Source organism: Ursus maritimus, unplaced genomic scaffold (assembly GCF_017311325.1).
Source record: "Ursus maritimus isolate PB19 unplaced genomic scaffold, ASM1731132v1 scaffold_9, whole genome shotgun sequence".
In the NCBI taxonomy this organism is placed as follows: domain Eukaryota; kingdom Metazoa; phylum Chordata; class Mammalia; order Carnivora; family Ursidae; genus Ursus; species Ursus maritimus.
In genome coordinates, this window is record NW_024427107.1 from 32,708,097 (window position 1) to 32,728,005 (window position 19,909).

Here is a 19,909-nt window from a genome sequence, read left to right on the forward strand (position 1 = left end):
TGGGTGGTTTAGTCGTTAAGCGTCTGCCTTCAGCTCAGGGCGTGGTCCTGGGGTCCTGGGATCGAGCCCCATATCGGGCTCCCTGCTCCACTGGAAGCCTGCTTCCTCCTCTCCCACTCCCCCTGGTTGTGTTCCCTCTTTCACTGGCTCTATCTCTCTCTCTGTCAAATAAGTAAATAAAATCTTTTAAAAAAAAAAAAAAAAGAAAGAAAGAAAGTGTCTACCTTTGGCTCAGGTCATGATCCCAGGGTCCTGGGACCGAGTTCTGTGTCATCCGGGAGAAGCTTGCTTCTCCCTCTCCCTCTCCCTCTCCCCTTCCCTCTTCACTCCCCCTCCTGCTTGTGCTTGCTTGCTCTCTTTCTTGTGCTCTCTCTCTCTCAAATAAATAAAATCTTTTTTTAAAAATTTAGCCAAAGGTTTTGTTTCTCTTTACAAAGATCAGTTTTGTTAGTTTTATCTGCTTTCTCTTTCCTCTATTATTGTTTTCTACATTTTATTATTTTTTCTACTTACCTTCATTTTTTAGCTTCTTAATGTAAGTGCTTAGATTATTGATTTTAGACCTGTCTTCTAATTTAAATTAATTTACCATCTAAACCAGTAAATATTTTTAAGCACTGCTTTAGCTACATTTCACAAATTTTTATACATTTGTTTTCATCATTGTTTACCTAGAAATATTTTCTAATTTATCTTGTGATTTCTTCCTTCATCCAAAGATTATTTAGAACTGTCTCGTTTAATTTTCAAGTATTTTGGTTTCTAGATATGTTCTGTTACTAACTTCTAATTTACTTTCATTTTGTCAGAGAACAGTCTAGATTATTTTAGTCTTTTTAAATTTACTGAGACTTATTTTATAGCCCAGCTTGTGGTCTATCTTGGTGAATGTTCTTCGTGCACTCGGACAGAATGTTTATTGTATACTTGTTAAGTCAGGATGGCTGATGGTATTTTCAGATAACTCATGTCATTACTGATTTTTTTATCTAGTTCTGTCAGTTGCTGATAATTGTTTTTTTTTTAATGTACTTGTCTAATTCTATCACTTGTATGAAAGATGTTAAAATTCAAATCTCCATCTGAGAGTGGGGATTGGTCTGTTTCTCTCTTTAATTCTCTTAACTCTTATTATATTTTGAAACTCTGTTATTAAGCACACACATGTTTGTGGCTGTTCTGTCTTCCTAATGAAGTGTTCCTCTTTGTCTTTGGAAGTATTCTTTGTCTTGAAGTCTGTTTCATCTGATATTAATATAACCATTTCAGCCTTCTTATGCTTATAATTTATGTGATAAATCTTTTTCCATCAGTCAGGTTATTTTTTAATAACAGCTTTATTGAACTATAATTCACTTACCATACGATTCAGTGGTTCGTAAGTAGCAGTCACTACCATTTTCCTCCAGCCTTAGGCAGCCACTAGTGGATTTTATTTTTATTTGGATTTGCCTATTTTGGAATTTTCATGTAAATGTAAATGGAATCATCGATATGTGGCCCTTTGTGATTATATTCTTTCATTTAGCATAATGTTTTCAGGTTTTTTCCGTTCTGTAGCATGTATCAGTACTTCATTTTTTTAAATATAAGATAATCTAGTGTATGGATATACCACATTTTATCCATTCTTCATTTGATTGGTTAATTTGGGTAATTTCCACTTTTTGACTATTATGAGTAACGCTGCTGTGAACATTCATATATATGCTTTTGTGTGAACTTAGGTTTTCATTTCTCTTTGCTATATATCTAGTAGTGGAATTGCTAGGTCAAATAGTAACTGTGTGTTTAACCTTTTGAGGAATGACCAGACCATTTTACATTCCTACCATCATTGTATGAGGATTCCAGTTTCTCCACATCCTCACCAACTTATTATATGTGGTTTTGAATATAGCCATCCTACTGAGTATGAAGTGGTAGCTCATTGTGGCATCCATTTACTTTAAACTTGCTGCATTTTTATATTGAAGTAGGTCTTATATATAGGTGGGTTTTGTTTTTTAATTCAGCCTGGCTGTCACTCCTTTTGAAGAGTCCATAGTCCATTGAAATTTACTGTAATCGTTAATGAAGTTGGATTTAGGTATACCATTTCATTATTTGCTTTTTGTTCACTTTTTTATTCATTTTTCTGCTTTTTCTATCTTCTGTTGTGTATTTTTTATAATCCAATTTTAATTTGTATTTGGTTCTTTAGTCATACTTTATTTCTTGTGTGAAAGCTCTAAAAATAGACTTTTCTTTACTATATTACTTCATATAAAATGTAGAATTCTTGCATCTATTATACTTTGTTATAGCTGCCATACGTATTTCATTTGGATGCATTATAAACTCCAGAGACAATGTTTTAATTTTTGCTTTAAAGGAATTAAGACTAAAAAAAAATTTAAAAATTATTTATATTTACCTGTGTATAAATCATACATGCTGGGCGCTTGGTTGGTTCAGTCGGTTAAGCATCTGCCTTCAGCTCAGGTCATGATCCCAGGACCTTGGGATCGTGCCCTGCATTGGGCTCCCTGAAGAGTAGGAGCCTGCCTCTGCCTCTCCCTCTGCCTGCTGCTTCCCCTGCTTGTGCTCTCTCTCTGTCAAATAAATAAGTAAAATCTTTTAAAAAAATAAAAATAAATCATATGTGATACTCTCTTTCTGAAGATTTAATTTCCTTGTAGTATTATTTTCCTTCAGCCAGGACTTTCAGCCTGAACTTCCTGTAGCGAATCTTGTAGAGGACATCTGAGAATAACAGATTCTCTTCATTTTACCTTTTTGAAGGACATTTTTTGCTGAATATAGAATTCTATATTGACAGCTTTTTTTTTTCTTTTAGTACAGTCTCCTGGCCTCCAAAGTTTGAATGCAAAGTCAGCATTAATTAGAATCCTTGATTTCCTGTATATAATGTGTCATTTTTCTTTGACTGCTTTCAAGAATTTACATTTACTTTTGGTTTTCAGCAGTTTGACAACATTGTGCTTAAGGATACTTTTCTTCATATTTATCCTACTTAAGGCTACTCTGAGTGTTTTAAATCTGTTAATTGGTCTTTACCCAATTTAGGAAATTTTTGACATCACTTTAAATATTTTTCTGTCCCATATTCCCTTTTCTCAGATTGCACTTAGACCTTTTGATACTCTTCCTCGGTTCCCTGAGACTCTGTACATCTTATCAACTTTTTTTTCTCTGCATTCATTTTAAATAATTTTAATAATTAATTTAATAAATAATTTTAATAAACTGATCTTCAAGTACACTTATTCTTTCATCATCTCATTCTCTTCTTAAGACCAGCCATTTTCTACTTAGGTGTTGTATTTTTCATTTGTAAAATTTCCATCTTTTATATTTTCTTTTTCTCTGCTGAATTTTTCTTTTCATTCATGACATTTTCTTTTATATCATTGAATATGGTTATAATCACTGTTTTAAAGTTCTTATTTTTAATTGAAGTATATTGATAAACAATGTTACATAGTTTCAGGTGTACAACATAGTGATTTGACAACTCTGTATATTATGCTCACCATCTGTCACCATTCAATGCTATTACAGTACCATTGACTATATTCCGTATTCTCACTTATTCATTCCATAACTGGAAACCTCTACCTTCCAATCTCTTTCACTCATTTCGCCCGCCCCTTCATCCCGTTCCCTCTGGCAGCCACCAGTTTGTTCTCTGTTTTTTGGGTCTGTTTATGGTTTTTTGTATGTTTGTTCATTTGTTTTGCTTTTTTAGATTCCACTTATACATGAAATCATATGGTGTTTGTCTTTCTCTGTTTTACTTCACTTAGCAAAATACCCTAGGTCCATCCATGTTGTCACATATGGCAATATAATTCTTTTTTTATAGCTGAGTAATATTCCATTGTTCTTTTCTGCTTATTTGAACATTGGGGTCCTCTTAAGTTAGGTCTCCATTGGTTGTGTTTTCCATTGAGAATAGGTCATACTTTGTTAGTTCTTCCTGTAGTGAGTAATTATGGATTTTATCCTGGACGTTGTGAATGTTAAGTTGCGAAGACTTAGATGCTATTATAGCCTTCCAAAGAATGTTGATGCTTTTGTCATAGCAAGCACTTAACTTGCTTTCACTTAAACTATAAGTTTGTCTCTTAGGCGGCAGTTCATTTTTTTTATCCTGTACTGGGCTTCTTACAGTTTATACTGTCCAGTGATTCTTCAGGCCCAAAAGTCCATGGTTTTTCTACCTGAGTTTTAGAACTCCCTATGTACTGCTGATTGTGGTAAGCTCTTTAGTGAAAAACCGTAAAAACAGAAACACCCTGTTCTGGTCATTTTTTCCAAGTGTCAGCTCCTCTCTAGAATAAGCCTGCTTTTGTTCACTGTCCAAGGCCTCCAGATAGTTTTTTTTCATGGTTGTTTGTTTATATTTTTCCTAGAGCTCGTCATTGCTATCTTGAGAGTCAACCTTATAGGAACTTAACTCGTCCATACCAGAAGCTGAATTCCCTGTTTTTAATTCTAAACATACCTAGTTTATGAACCTTTAATCTTATAAAAAGTCATAATGTTTTAGGAAATTTCACATTTAAATCTTTTATACTGAACTGAACTTTTAACAAACTTTGTTGGTTTTTTTATTCCAGACTTCTGATTCTTTAATAGATAATGTTCCTGAGAAAGATATCAGACCAAAAAGAGATACAGATATGACTTCTGAAAGTGACTATGGCAATAAAAAAGAATGTAATAGAAGAATTCCTCGAAGATCAAAAATCCCATATTATTCCAAAACTATTCAGACTATTAAGCACCACCATAAAAACAACAACCCTTTTATGAGGTAATTGTTTTAGTTTTAGAAATTCAAATAAGGTACACGGACAGAAGTTAATACTGTTGGCTTGTTCCTTTAAGCTTTCTCAGAGTGTTATTTCTTTTCTAATGTTAAAGATTTGACTTTTTAGCCTTGTTGGCTCAAATTTATTCAGTATATTTATATAAATTTATACAAAAGGATCCCTTTCACTGATAGACTGTCATTACCTAAGTTGTGAAAACTAGTATAAATAAATTTCTTTGGGTTATTACCTATGTTTTATTCTTTGCAGCTGTAATCGTAAAATGAAACCACCTTTCTTTAAAGATTTATATGTAAGATCATCTTTAGCAAACTGTAATATGTTAGAAGAATCCGAAGAACAGAAGACTGAAATCATTAAAGTAGACAACAGTAGCTCAGAAGACACCACTTACCGGGTATGATATGAGAGATTAAGGGGGCATCTGGGTGGCTCAGTCAGTTAAGTGTCTGACTGATGAGCTCAGCTCAGATCCTGATTTCAGGGTGGTGAGTTCAAGCCCCACATTGGGCTCTACACTGGGAGTGGATCCTACTTAAAAAAAGAGAGACATTTTTTTTTAAAAAATGAATGTGAATAATCTTAGTTTTAAATATGAAATTAGTCCCAGTAAAATAATGCATGTTTTTATGAGCAAAAAATATTGAATGTAATTTTACTGGGGTGATGGATTGGGTTCTTTTTCCCTTCCTGACTTCCAGATTTTGTATATTTTTGTAAGTTGTAAAGGAATGGAAATTACACATTTATCTAAGGTAAGGTTCACTTGTTATATGTTTTGGAGAAAAAAACCCTCAAAATTTTCATGTTCTTATTTCTTAAAGCAGTGGTTTAAAACTTTTGGTTCTCAGACCCTTTTAAATAGCTAAGGAAATTTATGGGTCTTCTCAGAAACTTTTATACACACTCAAAAAATATGTTTAATATCAAGATTTTCATGGATTCTGCTAAGACCAAGTTTTGGATGCACGGATCCCAGATTAAGAGGCCTTCAAGAAGGGCTTCAAGCCCCATGTTTGGCGGAGAGCTTACTTTAAAACAAAACAAAACAAAACAAAAACAAAACCAGAGAGGCCTTCGGGAATTTAAATATTCTTCAGTATTTGCCTTAGTAACTCTCCTATTAAGAATTTTTAGTACACATTGATTTATATTTTTCTAATATTAACTTGCATGTTTTACTTATGAGGCGCTAGTTACACTTCTGATTCTAATGTGCACTGTTCTTCCAGTAGTATAATTGCTTTTTTAACAGTTTCAAATCTTTCATGCCATTGGTTTCCTACCCCGTTCTCAAGTATAGTGGTTTTAATGTTTGAAAAATAATAATTATCATTAGGACAATAATAATAGCTAACATTTATTGAGTGGCTGTTACATACCATGCACTGTTCTGCACTGTTTTATATACTTTACTTCCATTAATTTGTTTAATTCTTACCACAGCCCTTTGAATTAGATAACTGTTATTCCTGTATTATGAATGAGAAGATCGAGGCAATGAGAGGTTAGGTCACTTTTACAGGTTCATATAACACTATTATTTTCTTCTAGACACTTCTTGAACAACTAGACCAAGAAAGAGAGAAGAGATGGAAAGCTGAACAAGCTGAAAAGAAACTTATGGATTATATTGCTGAACTACACAAACATGCAAATGAAAAAAAAGATATTCATAGCCTGGCTCTACTCACCACAGATAGGTAAGGGAAAAGACTGTAAACCGAAAGATCTCGGCTAGTGCAAAGAATAGTAAACTTGGAACTGGAATACCTTAGTTTACACTAGGTGTTGTAAGATCAGAAACAATGTATGTGGTTTTAGTTTGTTTTGAACTACTTTTATTTAAAGATTTAATGCCTTATAAAATTGTTATGTAAATGAAGGATTCAGGCTACACTTACTTGTGCCTTCAAGCTGGGAAATGTTAGAGCGATAAATAAGTGTAATAAGTGAAGAAGAGCAAAAGGCTAGGACAGGGATTGGCTTTTTTTTTTTTTTTTTTTTCCGTGAAGTGTTCGTTTCTCTGAAGAATAGGTATTGGCAAACTTCTTTCAGCTTCGTGAGTCATATTTGGTCTCTGTTGCATATTGTTTTCTACCGTGGGCTTTGGTTACCAGATAACCCAAGTTTCTTAATTCTGGTATTTCTGCTTTTCCATCTTATCCATTCCGTTGCCTATTTTATCTGTTCTTTTCTGTATGTATTCTCTAATAAAATTTTGTCTTATTCCATTCTGTGAGAATACCAGTTTTCTGCAATTACAGTAACTTTTATCTTCTGTTTCCTGTAGGTAATTATTTCTAAACTATTTTCCTCAAAGAGTTACAAGACTTTTCCATAGAGTTCTTGTTGATTTTTCTCTCTTATTCTTGAATGAACACTGTGTTTCTAGATTTAGTATTTGCCAACAAATAGGGTTTGGGAAGTTGCTCTCAATTCCATTTCCTGTCTGTTTATACAGTGGATAAATTCCTTTCTACAATCTTAATACATTAGTAAGTTGATGTACACAGCTCCCAACCCAATTCTCAGGTTCTTTTAGGCATTTTACTAGTAAAATATTGTGGTACTCATGTGGTATTTTCTATCCCCCACTCCCTGATTTTCTCATACTTTATACCTACGGATTATAAGGAAAATTATAATACCCATCATGTGTTCTATGAGAACCTCTCAATTGTGCAAGCTACGATGCATTATACTATTACTGATCCTTTTACCACCACCCAGCAACTTCCTGCCTTTTATGTTTTGGGAATTGCTGTCTATGATACAAGAAAATGCTAGACAGGGCTAAAGGAACAAGATGGATAAATTAACAATCTCTGACTACCTCAGAAAAACAGCACTTTCATTGTCATTAAGTAGCTAATAGAGTGTGATAATAAACTTATAGAGCCCCTGTGACCCTGAATCACGGAAGAGGGAGAATGCATCTTCCTTTTTTCCCCCCAGAAAGATGTGGTTTTATGAGGCTAACCCTGAGTGTTCTAGGAATTTTATTTACCTTATAATTGAAATTTCTCCCAGACTTTGACATATTTTCTCTTATTTTTAGTTGTATGTGTATGAATTTTTGCATTATTCTGTATTGTAAGTATCATTTAGTGGTATATTTGAGGAACCAGTGTCTGGGGCTTCTAGCCACATTCCATTTAAATCGAAATGCTTTGGGCACACTTCATCTTTATCCTTCCTTAACCTCTCCATTGTTGTCCATGTTTACTATGTTACATATTCATTATTTTCTTGAAAATCCAGCATCGGTCTTTCCTAATTCTACTTATTTATACCTCAAATGTTTGTTTGGCATTAGATCCTCACATGTTTTCATATTCCCTTACATGACTCGGTAGGGATTCTGCATTCTTCATCCCTAATAGTCTATCATCTAGGTGCCATGCTGGGAATATATATTATTTCAAAAACTGAATCTTCTCTGTCATGCTTTTAATACCTAATCTGTAAACTCCCAAATCTTTATCTGTCATCCAAATCTCCTTGATGAACAAATCTTTTTTTTTTTTTTTAAGATTTTTTTCATTTATTTGTCAGAGAGCGAGCACAAGCAGGGGAAGCGCCAGGCAGAGGGAGAAGTAGGCTCCCTGCTCAGCAAGGAGCCTGATGCGGGACTTAATCCCAGGACCCTAGGATCATGACCCAAGCTGAAGGCAACGCTTAACCGACTGAGCCACACAGGCATCCACTTGATGAACAAATCTTACCATGTAATTACCTAGTAGAAATGCCTTGTGTACATTGCTTCTAAGTGTCTTAAGTCAGCATATGCATAACTATACTTATCTTGCTCCTTATTTTACATTTTCTGTCCTAACAAATGGTTTTCCATCCAGTCAGCCACCAAAGCTAGCAATTCAGGAATCTTTTTTTTTTTGCTCTGTTTCTTGTTCTCATATTCCACAACCAGTTGGTATTGCTATCTTTTTCTTTCTACTTGTTAAAAGAGGTTCAGCTATCTTTTCTATATCCCCAGACAGTCACCTTAGTTTAGGCCCTTATCTCTTGCTTAGATGATTGCTCTAATTCTAGTGATCTGTAGCCACTCTGTCCCCGTCCACCATGTAGTCCACAGAATAAAGTCCAATATTCTTTCATATAGTATACCAAACTGAAGTTGAGAGAGTAAACAAAGGAAGACCAGTTCAGAGACTACTCTCAAAGGCAAGAGGAGAGATAGTAAGGATAAGGATTGGAGAAATGACTAGTATAGAAGCTGATGGATATATGGACTTTTTTCAGTTATGGCTTGGAAATTACAGTAGATACACATAGGAGTGGCTACCTAGCTTAGTAATTTCTTCATGAGGCTGTCTTTGCTATTTGTTGTCCCATTTCCAAATGCTAGACTTGTATTCTATTATCATTTGCCTCCCTGCCTATAATATGGGTCAAGAGATGAATACCTGACCCAGGCTGGGTAAACCTAATGCTTTAGTCCATGGCTACAGTGATTGGTGCATACTGTGGACATATGAACTAAATTGGACTAATCAGAGCCTTTCCTAGAACTCTTCTAAATTGAACTAGAGGAATATAATCTTTTCTATTTGGTCCTCGGAGCTGTTAGAATGTGCGTCCAGGGATGTTTGTAGCTTTTTCCTTCTCTCCTTCATACTTTACAAGGAACCCTACAGTAGGAGAAGTGGAAACCAGCCTGTAGAGAATCACAAGTAGAGAAACCTTACGGTCTTCATGGTTTCCATGGTCCCTCAGAATAGTGCACCCCATCCTCTGAATTGGTTATGTAGGTCAATAAATTTTCCCTTTTAATTTAAGTAGTTAAGAGTTTCGATTGTAATCAAAGGTTTTATCTGATAGAAGGCTAGGATCAATATTTTGTGTCTGGGGAAGATAATAGGGAAGTCAAAGTTGACCTCCAGTCATCTATTTATATATCATTTCTCTCTTACAGCTTTATAACTGTATTGATGTCTGTTCCCTCTCCTAGATGTTGAACTCCTTGAAGGCACAGGCTTTATCTTAGTCCATCTTGTTTGCTTTTAAGCCCATACATAGCACAGTGTCTGAAACAAATTAGGTGTTCAGTAAAGTTTTGCTGTTGAATAGTAAAGTTCATGTAAGATAAAGTGCCATTAATTTATATAGAATGTTTTCCCTTTTGGCACTGTTAGTGTCAGGGATGGGAGAGAAGCATATTATACTGTTTTTCAATCATCTTTACCTAATGAGTGTTTGAAACATACTTCAAATCTTCCTCTTTACTGTAACCTTTAATGTTAACTACAATTTTTATCCTTTTGTATGCATAATATATACTTAAAACCACATTTGATTTCTGCTTTAGGCTAAGGGAAATTATTTTTAAAGAGAGAAATTCCAAAGTACAACTCGAAGTTATGGTTCACAAACTTCAAAATGAAATTAAAAAACTAACTATTGAATTAATTAAAGCAAGAGATCAACAAGAGGATCACATAAGACACTTAAGAACCCTGGAAAAAGCATTAGAAAAAATGGAGAGGCAGAAAGGGCAGCAGCAAGCAGCACAGGTACTTCTCTCTTTTTAATCTGTCAGTCTTATGAATTGGCACAAATTCATAGTTTTATCTTGAAACATTATAATGTTACAGAGAAAACTTAAAAGATATTAGGGTATATGCAAAAATTAAATGTAACAATTCCTGTGGAATTCTTTCTTTTCTTTTCTTTCTTTTTTTCGTTTTGAAGATTTTATTTTTAAGTAGTCTCTACACCCAACATGGGCCTCAAACTTACAACCCCAGAATCAAGAGTCACATGCTCTACCAAGTGAGCCAGCCAAGACGGGCAGACACACACACCGTGCCACACACCCCCCACCGTAGAATTATTTCTGACTAGCCCACACAAAGCAGTTGTTAAGAGTAGTTGGTAGAAAATATTGTAGGTCGTTAGGCTTGTGTTCTGAGAGCCGGGTTTTAAAAGTCTTTGGGGAGCCTGGGTGGTTCAGTTTCATACGTTCTGAGTGGAAATTATTGAGGTCTGTGGTGTAATTAAGCTATAGATAATGCTAGTGTGTTTGATGCTTCTAAAGCTAAACTTTATGTGACCGTAGCATCATTAATTTAATAAATTTTGAAAATCAACTTAGTCACCAGTTCCTGTTATTGAGAAGGCACTTTTCTTTGGAGACCTGACATTAAAATAGAAGCAGGGAGAGTATTACCTAAATACTGTAATTGTGTATATTTACTCAGATGCGACTTATCCAAGAGGTGGAGCTCAAAGCTGCCGCTGCCGATACAGAAATAAACTTACTTAGAACTTCTCTTCATCAAGAAAAGGAACAAGTACAGCAACTTCATGAACTTCTTGCATTGAAAGAACAAGAACACAGGTAAATGAAAAATATATCAGGAAAGTAATGGCTTTTTTTTTTTTAAGATCCTGTTTTTATTTATTTATTTGTGAGAGAGAGAGAGAGCACACACACACATGCTCACATGCACATAAGTAGGGGGAGGGTCAGAGGGAGAAGCAGACTCCTTACCAAGCAGGGAGCTGGATGCGGGGCTCAGTCCCAGGACCTGGGATCATGACTTGAGCCTAAGGCAGATGCTTCACTGAGCCACCCAGGCACCCCAAATAATGACATTTAAAAATAGAAAAAGAAAAGTTTCTTGGTTCCTCCCTACCCTACTCCTTTACCTAAAATTGGACTGATTGATCAGTGGTGAAATCTAACAGTTCATGAAAAATAACATGTTTATGTATGCATTAAAATCACTCTTACATTAAGAACTAGTAGTTTAAAAACAAAGAGGTGTCTTTATTGCAGTAAGAACTTATAACAATGAAGCTTATTTTATATTTTTCCAAACCCAACCAAAAGTTGGTCATTGTAATACAGAGAAAACTGTTTTAATTGACCTCCAAGTAACTACCTGTTAAATTAATAGTCTTTATTCCTCTGAAGTACAGGAGTCAATGAACTTTTTCTGTGAAGGGCCAGATAGAAAATATTTCAGGTTTTTCCGGCCATACCAAACTATATTTTTGTAGTAAAAAAAAAAGTAGCCATAGGGAATATGTAAATGAATGGGCATGGCTGTGTTCCAATAGAAGTTTATTTCTCAAAAAAAGAGTCTTAGGCCAGATTTGGTCCATCAGTTGTAGTTTGCCAGTCCTGTTCTATGGAATCCACAATAATTTGAACACTTGCAGCTAGTTATCTACTTATTGCCCTACCAGATGAATTGTGTATTTGCCATGGGTTAATTGTGTTTGTTCCAAAACCAGTTTTGTGATTGCCCTTACATAGATGAGATTTTTAATGTATAAATTAAATTTTGATGTGCTGGGAAAAATTGTCATCATATGCAGGGGCAGAACAACTATAGAAGGTTGGGGGGAGATAATTGTAAAAATCTAAAATTTGCACTTAATTTCCTTTACAAATATCTTTTAACTTCTTGTTCTAGTTTAAAGAAACCAAAACTAGAAATAATGGATTTTGTATTATGGGTTTGACTTACTCAGGAAAAATAGTGGAGAACTCTAAAGAATGAACTCACATTTAAATAAATAAAAAAAAAACTTGCCATTATATCAAAAGATTGGTGAATAATTTCACACTTTAACTGATTTTTTTTTTCTATTAACCAACTACCAGTAATAGTCAGACTATATTAGTTGTATGTCAAAGATTCAGCCAAAGTAGAGGATATAGTGAAGTAGAACTTGACTTCTACAAATGCACCTAAAGAATGTTAGAAGCCATACAGTGACTCTGGACTATGTCAGTTTAGATATGGCATACTCCTTTTATCTCCATCACGACTGAATATACACTCAAATAAAACTCACATTCTTCCTCTACCATCCTGTGCCAGTTTCTTTGCTCCAAAGTGAGGAGCTGATTTTAAATTAACAATAGAGAATATAGACTATTTTAACAACTATTTAAAGACTTTGAAAGTTTTTCTTTCCAGGTGAATAGCATCCTGTGATTTTTATTTGTTTTGCATTCCAGGAAAGAACTTGAAACAAGGGAGTTTTTCAGTGATGCTGAGTTCCAGGAAGCCTTAGCTAAAGAAGTAGCTAAAGAAGAAAGAAAGCATGAGCAAGATATAAAAGAATACCAAGAAAAAATTGATACATTAAACCAACAGTATATGGATTTAGAAAATGAATTCCGTATTGCTCTAACTGTTGAAGCCAGAAGATTTAAAGATGTAAGAATTGGCATCTAGCTTTGTATTGAGAACAGAATCAGCAAGATATGGTTGGATGAGAGGACTATATTTTAGAATTCTAGCTCTATTTACCCATTGGCTATATGATTTTAAGCAAATTACTTAAATTTTTAGCGCCTTAGTTTCTTCACATGAATAATAGCTACTCTTCACTGCTGTTGCAAAAACTAAATGAGGTTATAAATGGTCAAGTAAAGAGCACTAGAATAGGAATTGGGCAGCCTGAATTCTTCTATTACTAGGGATTGGCAAACTAAAGCCCCTAGGCTATTTTTGTAAATAGTTTTAGTAGAACACAGCCACAGAGACAAATAGTTTCTAAATATTTGGAGAACTGCTATTTATAATGCAATTTTGAAATATAGGTTAAAGATGGTTTTGAAAATGTTGCAACTGAGTTAGCAAAGAGCAAGCATGCTCTTGTTTGGGCTCAACGAAAAGAAAATGAATCTTCCTCTTTAATTAAAGATCTGACCTGTATGGTGAAGGAGCAAAAAACAAAACTTGCAGAAGTTTCAAAATTGAAACAGGAAACAGCAGCAAATTTACAGGTAAAACATTATAACATATTTCCTTTTTAGTTTTTTATGTCGTAGTTTCAAGTATATCGTGACGATTTTAAGAAGTAGCGCAATTACGGACTTTTAAATAATTCTAATTATATGTTTGAGATGAATGAGAAAAGTAATATAACTAGGCGATTAAACCATGATTTCATAGATTGTATTGCTTATACTAAAATAGTATTTAAGTAAAATAAGTGAATTTAAGAAATGTACTAAGTAAATAGGTGCCAGTTATACAGTGATACAGCAAAAATTGTGGTGGTGATACTCAGATGGTAACCTGAGTTTGGGAAACACCAGGCAAATTGCTGATAATTTTGTGGTGGTGATCGTTGTTTTTAGATATACCTAGCTGTAATAATTTTTAAATTTTTTAGTGCTGTTGTCTCAGTTTCAAACATTAGTGGTATTTTGCCCAAGAGAACTTAATTCCTGAAAGTGTCCTTTAGATTATTAATATAAATGGTTGGTGAGAAATTTTGAGTATTCCATGTATAGTTACTCTTTTAAGATACTGATACTAGAATAAAATTCAGTTTTTAAAGGGATAGTCTCTTAAAATTTGACTTTTTATGACCTATATCTGTCTTTAATAAAATTAAAACTTTTTTTGATGTAAAATTTAGGAGCATTTACCTTGTATTTGCTTAAATAACATTTTTTCTCCTAAAGTGCAAAAAGTAAAAAATAAAGAAGCCTTAAATGTGATAATTACTTTGCTTCCCCCCCCCCAATGTTTCTGGGGATGTACAGAATCAAATCAGCACCCTTGAAATCTTGATTGAAGATGACAAGCAGAAGAGTATTCAAATAGAACTTCTCAAGCATGAAAAAGTCCAGCTTATTTCTGAGCTAGCTGCCAAGGAATCACTAATTTATGGTCTAAGGACAGAAAGAAAAGTATGGGGACATGAGCTGGCACAACATGGTAAAATTTTCAAATTTTCAAAGCAGAAATAGTCCATTCTTCTAAATCAACAAATCTGGGTATTGAGAAAAGGAGGGACTTATTAACTCTGCCTAAGACATACCAAAAAAGAAAGTGACATTTTATATGGAAGGATAAGCAGGCATTTGCCAGACAAACAGCCAAATGAAATGGCTCCTAAGTTATGAATTTATTACACTAGTTAGGAAGTTACAGCTCTGATTTTGTTGTTGTTGTTGGTTTTCTTCCCAATATAATTTAGTTACATTTCTGAACAGGTATACCTTTACAGTGCTACAACTGACTAAATCATTGAAGTAATTCCTTCTTATACAATGCTTTTAAATTATTTGTATAGTAGACAGTATTCAGTTTTTTTCTGAAATCGTTAGTAACACTTACCTTGTTACTGATGGAGAAATGTGAGGTAGTATATGAATGAAAACCACTTTAGGCTTAGGTAAATTTACTCTTAGTCTCCTTTCTTTTCCAGTCACTATAAAGCAAAAGATAGACCCTGTTTTCTGGCATTTGTAGGTACTTTACAAATTATGAATAGCTAGATGTTGGTTTTAATGGAGAATTGCCATTTGTCCATTCCATATAATAATCTTGAATATGATTTTTTTGTTTGAATGCCATAACTTGACTAATTAAATACTACATGTCTGAGTTACTTGTTCTTGATTTGTAGTTTTAGGTTTTGGAAAAGACCTTTTGGTTCTCTTCCCCTTTCCTTTCTATTACGCTTTATATATTTTGGTTTTTTTATTCAGTTTTTCTTTTTATTTACTGTATTACACATTGTTAAGTTAGATGTTCATAAAATACAAATCTTCCAAGGTCTTTTAAAGTTTGTAACTGATGATGTTTATTTCTCAGGATCATCTCTAGCCTTAGATCGTGGGAAATTAGAGGCTCAAATTGAAAGTTTATATAGAGAGAATGAGTCTCTGAGAAAGACAAATGAATGTGATAATGATGCATTAAGAATTAAGTGCAAAATCATAGAAGACCAAACTGAAACCATTGGAAAATTAAAAGCTGTAAGTTTGATACTTTATTTTGGGAAAAGAGCATGTGGCAGATTTGTAAATTACTGGATCAAATTATCAAATAAATATCTATCTCAATGAATTCAAACTGTTGTGGAATTTGGGACAGATTGTCATGTGTTTCCTTGTATGATATATGCCTTTTGCCTTTTAAAAGGACCGTATGGCTTTTATTTATTAATTTTAAATTACTTTTACCTCATAATTTTATGGGATGATATTATTGCCTGTGAAATAACTGGAAATAGTGTCAATAAAGTATTAGGAATCTTAAGAAAATTCATGTTCTATATGTTTAAAATATCCTTTTAGAGCATTGTTTAAGATGTTCTGATATTGCTAAATCACATCTCAAAATTATGACAAGACCAACTATGCTATATTTAAAAATATAGACTGTTTGTAAAAGATTCATACTTGTTCCCAGGGGAAACCATTTTTTTACCCTCTTCTTCAATATGGCCTATCTTAATAGAGATACTAACAGAATTGTTTGCTTCAAAGTATGTTACATGAAAAATTTACAGAGAAATTTTTTTAAAGTTATCTTGAGCACTGAATCAAATTTGATCTCCAAAATTTTCTTCACGAGATCATCTGTTATAAAAATGGAGGAAAAAGTTCAGAAGCTTCTAGATGAGGTTATCACCCATTAAAGAACTCATTCTTCAGAGTAACTACAACTGCCTAAGATTTATTTTTCTTTTTCTCAGTCATTTTTTAAAAACTTCCTTGAGAACTTTATCAAGTACAGAAAATCCACATTTATCACCATGTTGCTATATCCATAGCTAGGTTTAAGCTATGAATGCCTGAACTATACCACCCTAAACAGTTACATTGGTATTCCCTCAATTGAAATTTGATTTTAGTATATCCAAAATTTCAAATATATATATCATACATGCCAAGCAGCAGGGAAAAATCATTGAAATTTTTGTTTAGCAATAAGTCTTTTTTCTTGTTTTAAAAATCTAGCCAAGCATATTGTCCTTTGAGTTAAGCTAAATATGAAACACAAAGACTTGTAATTTGCTTTTAAATTTCACAAGGCAGAGCAGGTGATACTGTGGGTATAATACATTGTTTTTGACAAAGATACTTCCATAGAAGATTGCTGCCTTGTCAGTCTTAGAGCAGGAAGGAAATGACTAGTAATGAATGATAACAGTTGATCTGAAACACAGAAGAGTTTTAGTTTTAGGTTTTTGGTTTTTAAAAAAAGTTCAGCCCATCATTTTTTCCCCCACAATTTACTACATTTATTATAAAGAACATTCCATTAGCCTCAAAGATATTAGTATTAATGCTGCTTTTCAATTAATCATATAGCATAGAGAGGTAGTTTGGCATAATTTCTTTCAGCAGCAAATTCCTCATCGCTAATACCTAAAATGGATAATGACCCTTACTCGTTAAATTAGATATTCATAAAATAGAAATCCTCCAGGTCTTTTAAGTTTGTTATTGATAATGTTGTTTCTCAGGTTTGTCTCTAGCCCAAAATCATGGGAAACTAGGGGTTCAGATTGAAAGTTTATGTTGAAGGAGCAAGTCTGCAAAAGGCAAATGAACATGATAATGATGTTTGAGATTTTCAGTTTGGAGTTTGATAATTTCAGTTAAATAGATTCTATAGTTAGTTTCTGACTATGGAAATCAGAAGCAGAAATTTTTTTAAATTCTGTTTCCTCCCCATATATTATTTTGGTACTTTTCAGTATATATGGCTCACAGTACTCTCTGATGATGCAATGTTTGTTATTCTTTTTTATTAATAGGATTATTTCATAAGACTCTTATAGCTTTTGTGGATTCCCATAATATGTGGCAAGACTGCTCACTCTTAAGTGCTTCAGAGAGTTGTGGGGAGAAAATAAACAATTCATGACTTTATTTATTTTTTAATATTTTATTTATTTTTGACAGAGAGACAGCCAGCGAGAGAGGGAACACAAGCAGGGGGAGTGGGAGAGGGAGAAGCAGGCTTCCCGCCGATCAGGGAGCCCGATGCGGGGGCTCAATCCCAGGACTCTGCTGGGATCACGCCCTGAGCCAAAGGCAGACGCTTAACGACTGAGTCACCCAGGCACCCCCAATTCTTGACTTTAATGCAGATGTTGGTCAGGACTACAAGACTACTTGACATCTTCGCTTAGAATTTTTAATATATATCACACTGAAGAACTGAACCTCCTCCTTATAATACTTACGAATAGGTACTTAAGTTAGCCTTTTCCAGTATTCGTTTGCCTCCATCTTCTTCCCAGAAGGAAAAAAGGGCAAGGTGGGGCAGAGGAAACAGTCAAAATCAGAACTACCAAGTTCATCTTTTTCTTACTCGCAGGGACTGATATCAGTAGGTGGTATATAGCAGGGCTACTCCAGACATCCAGGCATGCCCACATAAAGCAAACAAATGTTCACTGGAATAAATAACCTATATGAGGCATAGTACCTGCAAACTTTTAACAGTGCCTGGGGTGGTTTTGATCTTTCATTATCCTCTGATTTGTAGTATGTAAATACAGGATAAAGTCTGGCTCATGGTATAGAAAATAGAATAAAAAGTGTCTTCGGAGATATAAAACCTGTTTTATGTGACATTTTAATAGTGGTAAAATCATACTTTATTTTCAAGTCAAGTATTTGCTCATCCTGATGGAGAAAGCACTTCTGTTTAGCACAGTAGAAATAGTTTAATTTATGCCATGACATATACTGTGAATATCAGTGTTTGCTCTATCAGTCATCCACTTAAAGTTTTCTTTCTGTTTCTTTTTCATGAGATCATCTTTTCAAATGCAAAATTGTGGTAATTGAAAATTTGATTGTGCTGCTTTCTTTTCTTTCTCTCTCCCTCTATGACTGATAATTGCCTAACTTACTGAAATAAAAAATGTTAAGGGAATAAAAATTTTATTTTTCTTAATAAAGCACTTAAAGTAGTAGTGATGTTTCTTATGGATTGTGATTTTAAAATGTCCCGTAGGGGTACCTGGGTGGCTTAGTCGGTTAAGTATTTGCCTTAAGCGTATGTCCTATAAATCTCTTTGAAAACACTCAGTAAACATTCAGTTTATTTATTTATTTATTTTTAAGATTTTATTTACTTATTAGAGAAAGAGCACAAGCAGGGGGGCAGAGGGAGAGGGAGAAGCAGGCTCCCCACTGAGCAGGGAACCCAACACAGGGCTTGATCTCAGGATTCCTGACTCCCGAGATCATGACCTGAGCTGAAGGCAGATGCTTAACCAATTGAGCCACCAGGTGCCCCTCTATTTTTTTAATGTGTAGTTTTGAGAATAATTTTAAACCATATCTAATTAATTAGGAAATGAGACATTTAAGGTTAATAAAAGTAAAGTGATTTTTTTTTCTTGAAGTGTGTACAAGAAAGAGAAGAACAAATCAAAATATTGCAAGAAAAGATCACTGAAATACAAAAATGTACTCAAGAACAACTTGATGAAAAATCTTCACAACTGGATGACATAATTGAAAAACTGGAAAGACACAATGAAAGAAAAGAAAAACTAAAACAACAGTTGAAAGTAAAGGAATTAGAACTTGAAGAAATTAGAAAAGCTTACAGGTGTATAGTATTTCCTATTGAGAAATAAAATGTAGCTAAATAATTTCATATAATCAGTTTTATTTTTTAAATTGTTTCTTTTTGTATTAGTACGCTTAATCAGAAATGGCATGATAAAGGAGAGCTTCTAAGTCATCTTGAAATGCAAGTAAAAGAAGTGAAAGAAAAATTTGAAAACAAGGAAAGGAAACTGAAAGCAGAAAGAGACAAAAGTATTGAACTACAAAAGTAAGCACTAAGTCCTAAAGTATGTGGAAGATCTTTAAACATAAACACTGAATTGGGATGGGGGAGATAATGTAAAAAGAAGGACAGAGAAAAGGGCTAAACACATGTTGGACTTAGTTATTTGCCAAGTACTTTCCTTCCATTCTGTCTATAAAATGTAGATAATAGTTCCTACCTCAAACTTTTGATGTGAGGTTTAAATTTTGTGTGTATGTATATTTATGTATATATATGGCTTGTATGAGTTATTTAGTACTTAATGCCTGACACATAGTAATTGTTGTGGAAAAATATGATACTCTATAGAAAGTTCTAATTAATAATACAGTTACTTGTTTGTCTGCTAACAGACCCTGTTCCACTTTGCTTTCAACCAGCACTAATACAGGGTCCTTGGCTTGGAACCTATTGTAATTTTCTCTCCTGTCTGTCACAATTTGAAGTCTTTTATATCCTAAAAGAAATAATCATTTCCTA

The 19,909-nt window shown here is 33.9% G+C and overlaps 1 protein-coding gene across 2 annotated transcripts in view; it reads left to right on the plus strand.

The window, feature by feature from the left end:
- LRRCC1 (leucine rich repeat and coiled-coil centrosomal protein 1) overlaps positions 1-19,909 on the plus strand; it is a 35,129-nt gene that overhangs the window by 12,010 nt on the left and 3,210 nt on the right. For both annotated transcript variants that reach the window (XM_008689102.2, XM_040626068.1), the window contains exons 7-17: positions 4,626-4,822; positions 5,091-5,238; positions 6,396-6,544; positions 10,171-10,375; positions 11,063-11,202; positions 12,838-13,039; positions 13,426-13,611; positions 14,380-14,554; positions 15,437-15,600; positions 18,996-19,204; positions 19,295-19,432. In XM_008689102.2, the coding sequence (XP_008687324.1) occupies positions 4,626-4,822; positions 5,091-5,238; positions 6,396-6,544; positions 10,171-10,375; positions 11,063-11,202; positions 12,838-13,039; positions 13,426-13,611; positions 14,380-14,554; positions 15,437-15,600; positions 18,996-19,204; positions 19,295-19,432 (1,913 nt within the window). The remainder of the gene's footprint in view (positions 1-4,625; positions 4,823-5,090; positions 5,239-6,395; positions 6,545-10,170; positions 10,376-11,062; positions 11,203-12,837; positions 13,040-13,425; positions 13,612-14,379; positions 14,555-15,436; positions 15,601-18,995; positions 19,205-19,294; positions 19,433-19,909) is intronic.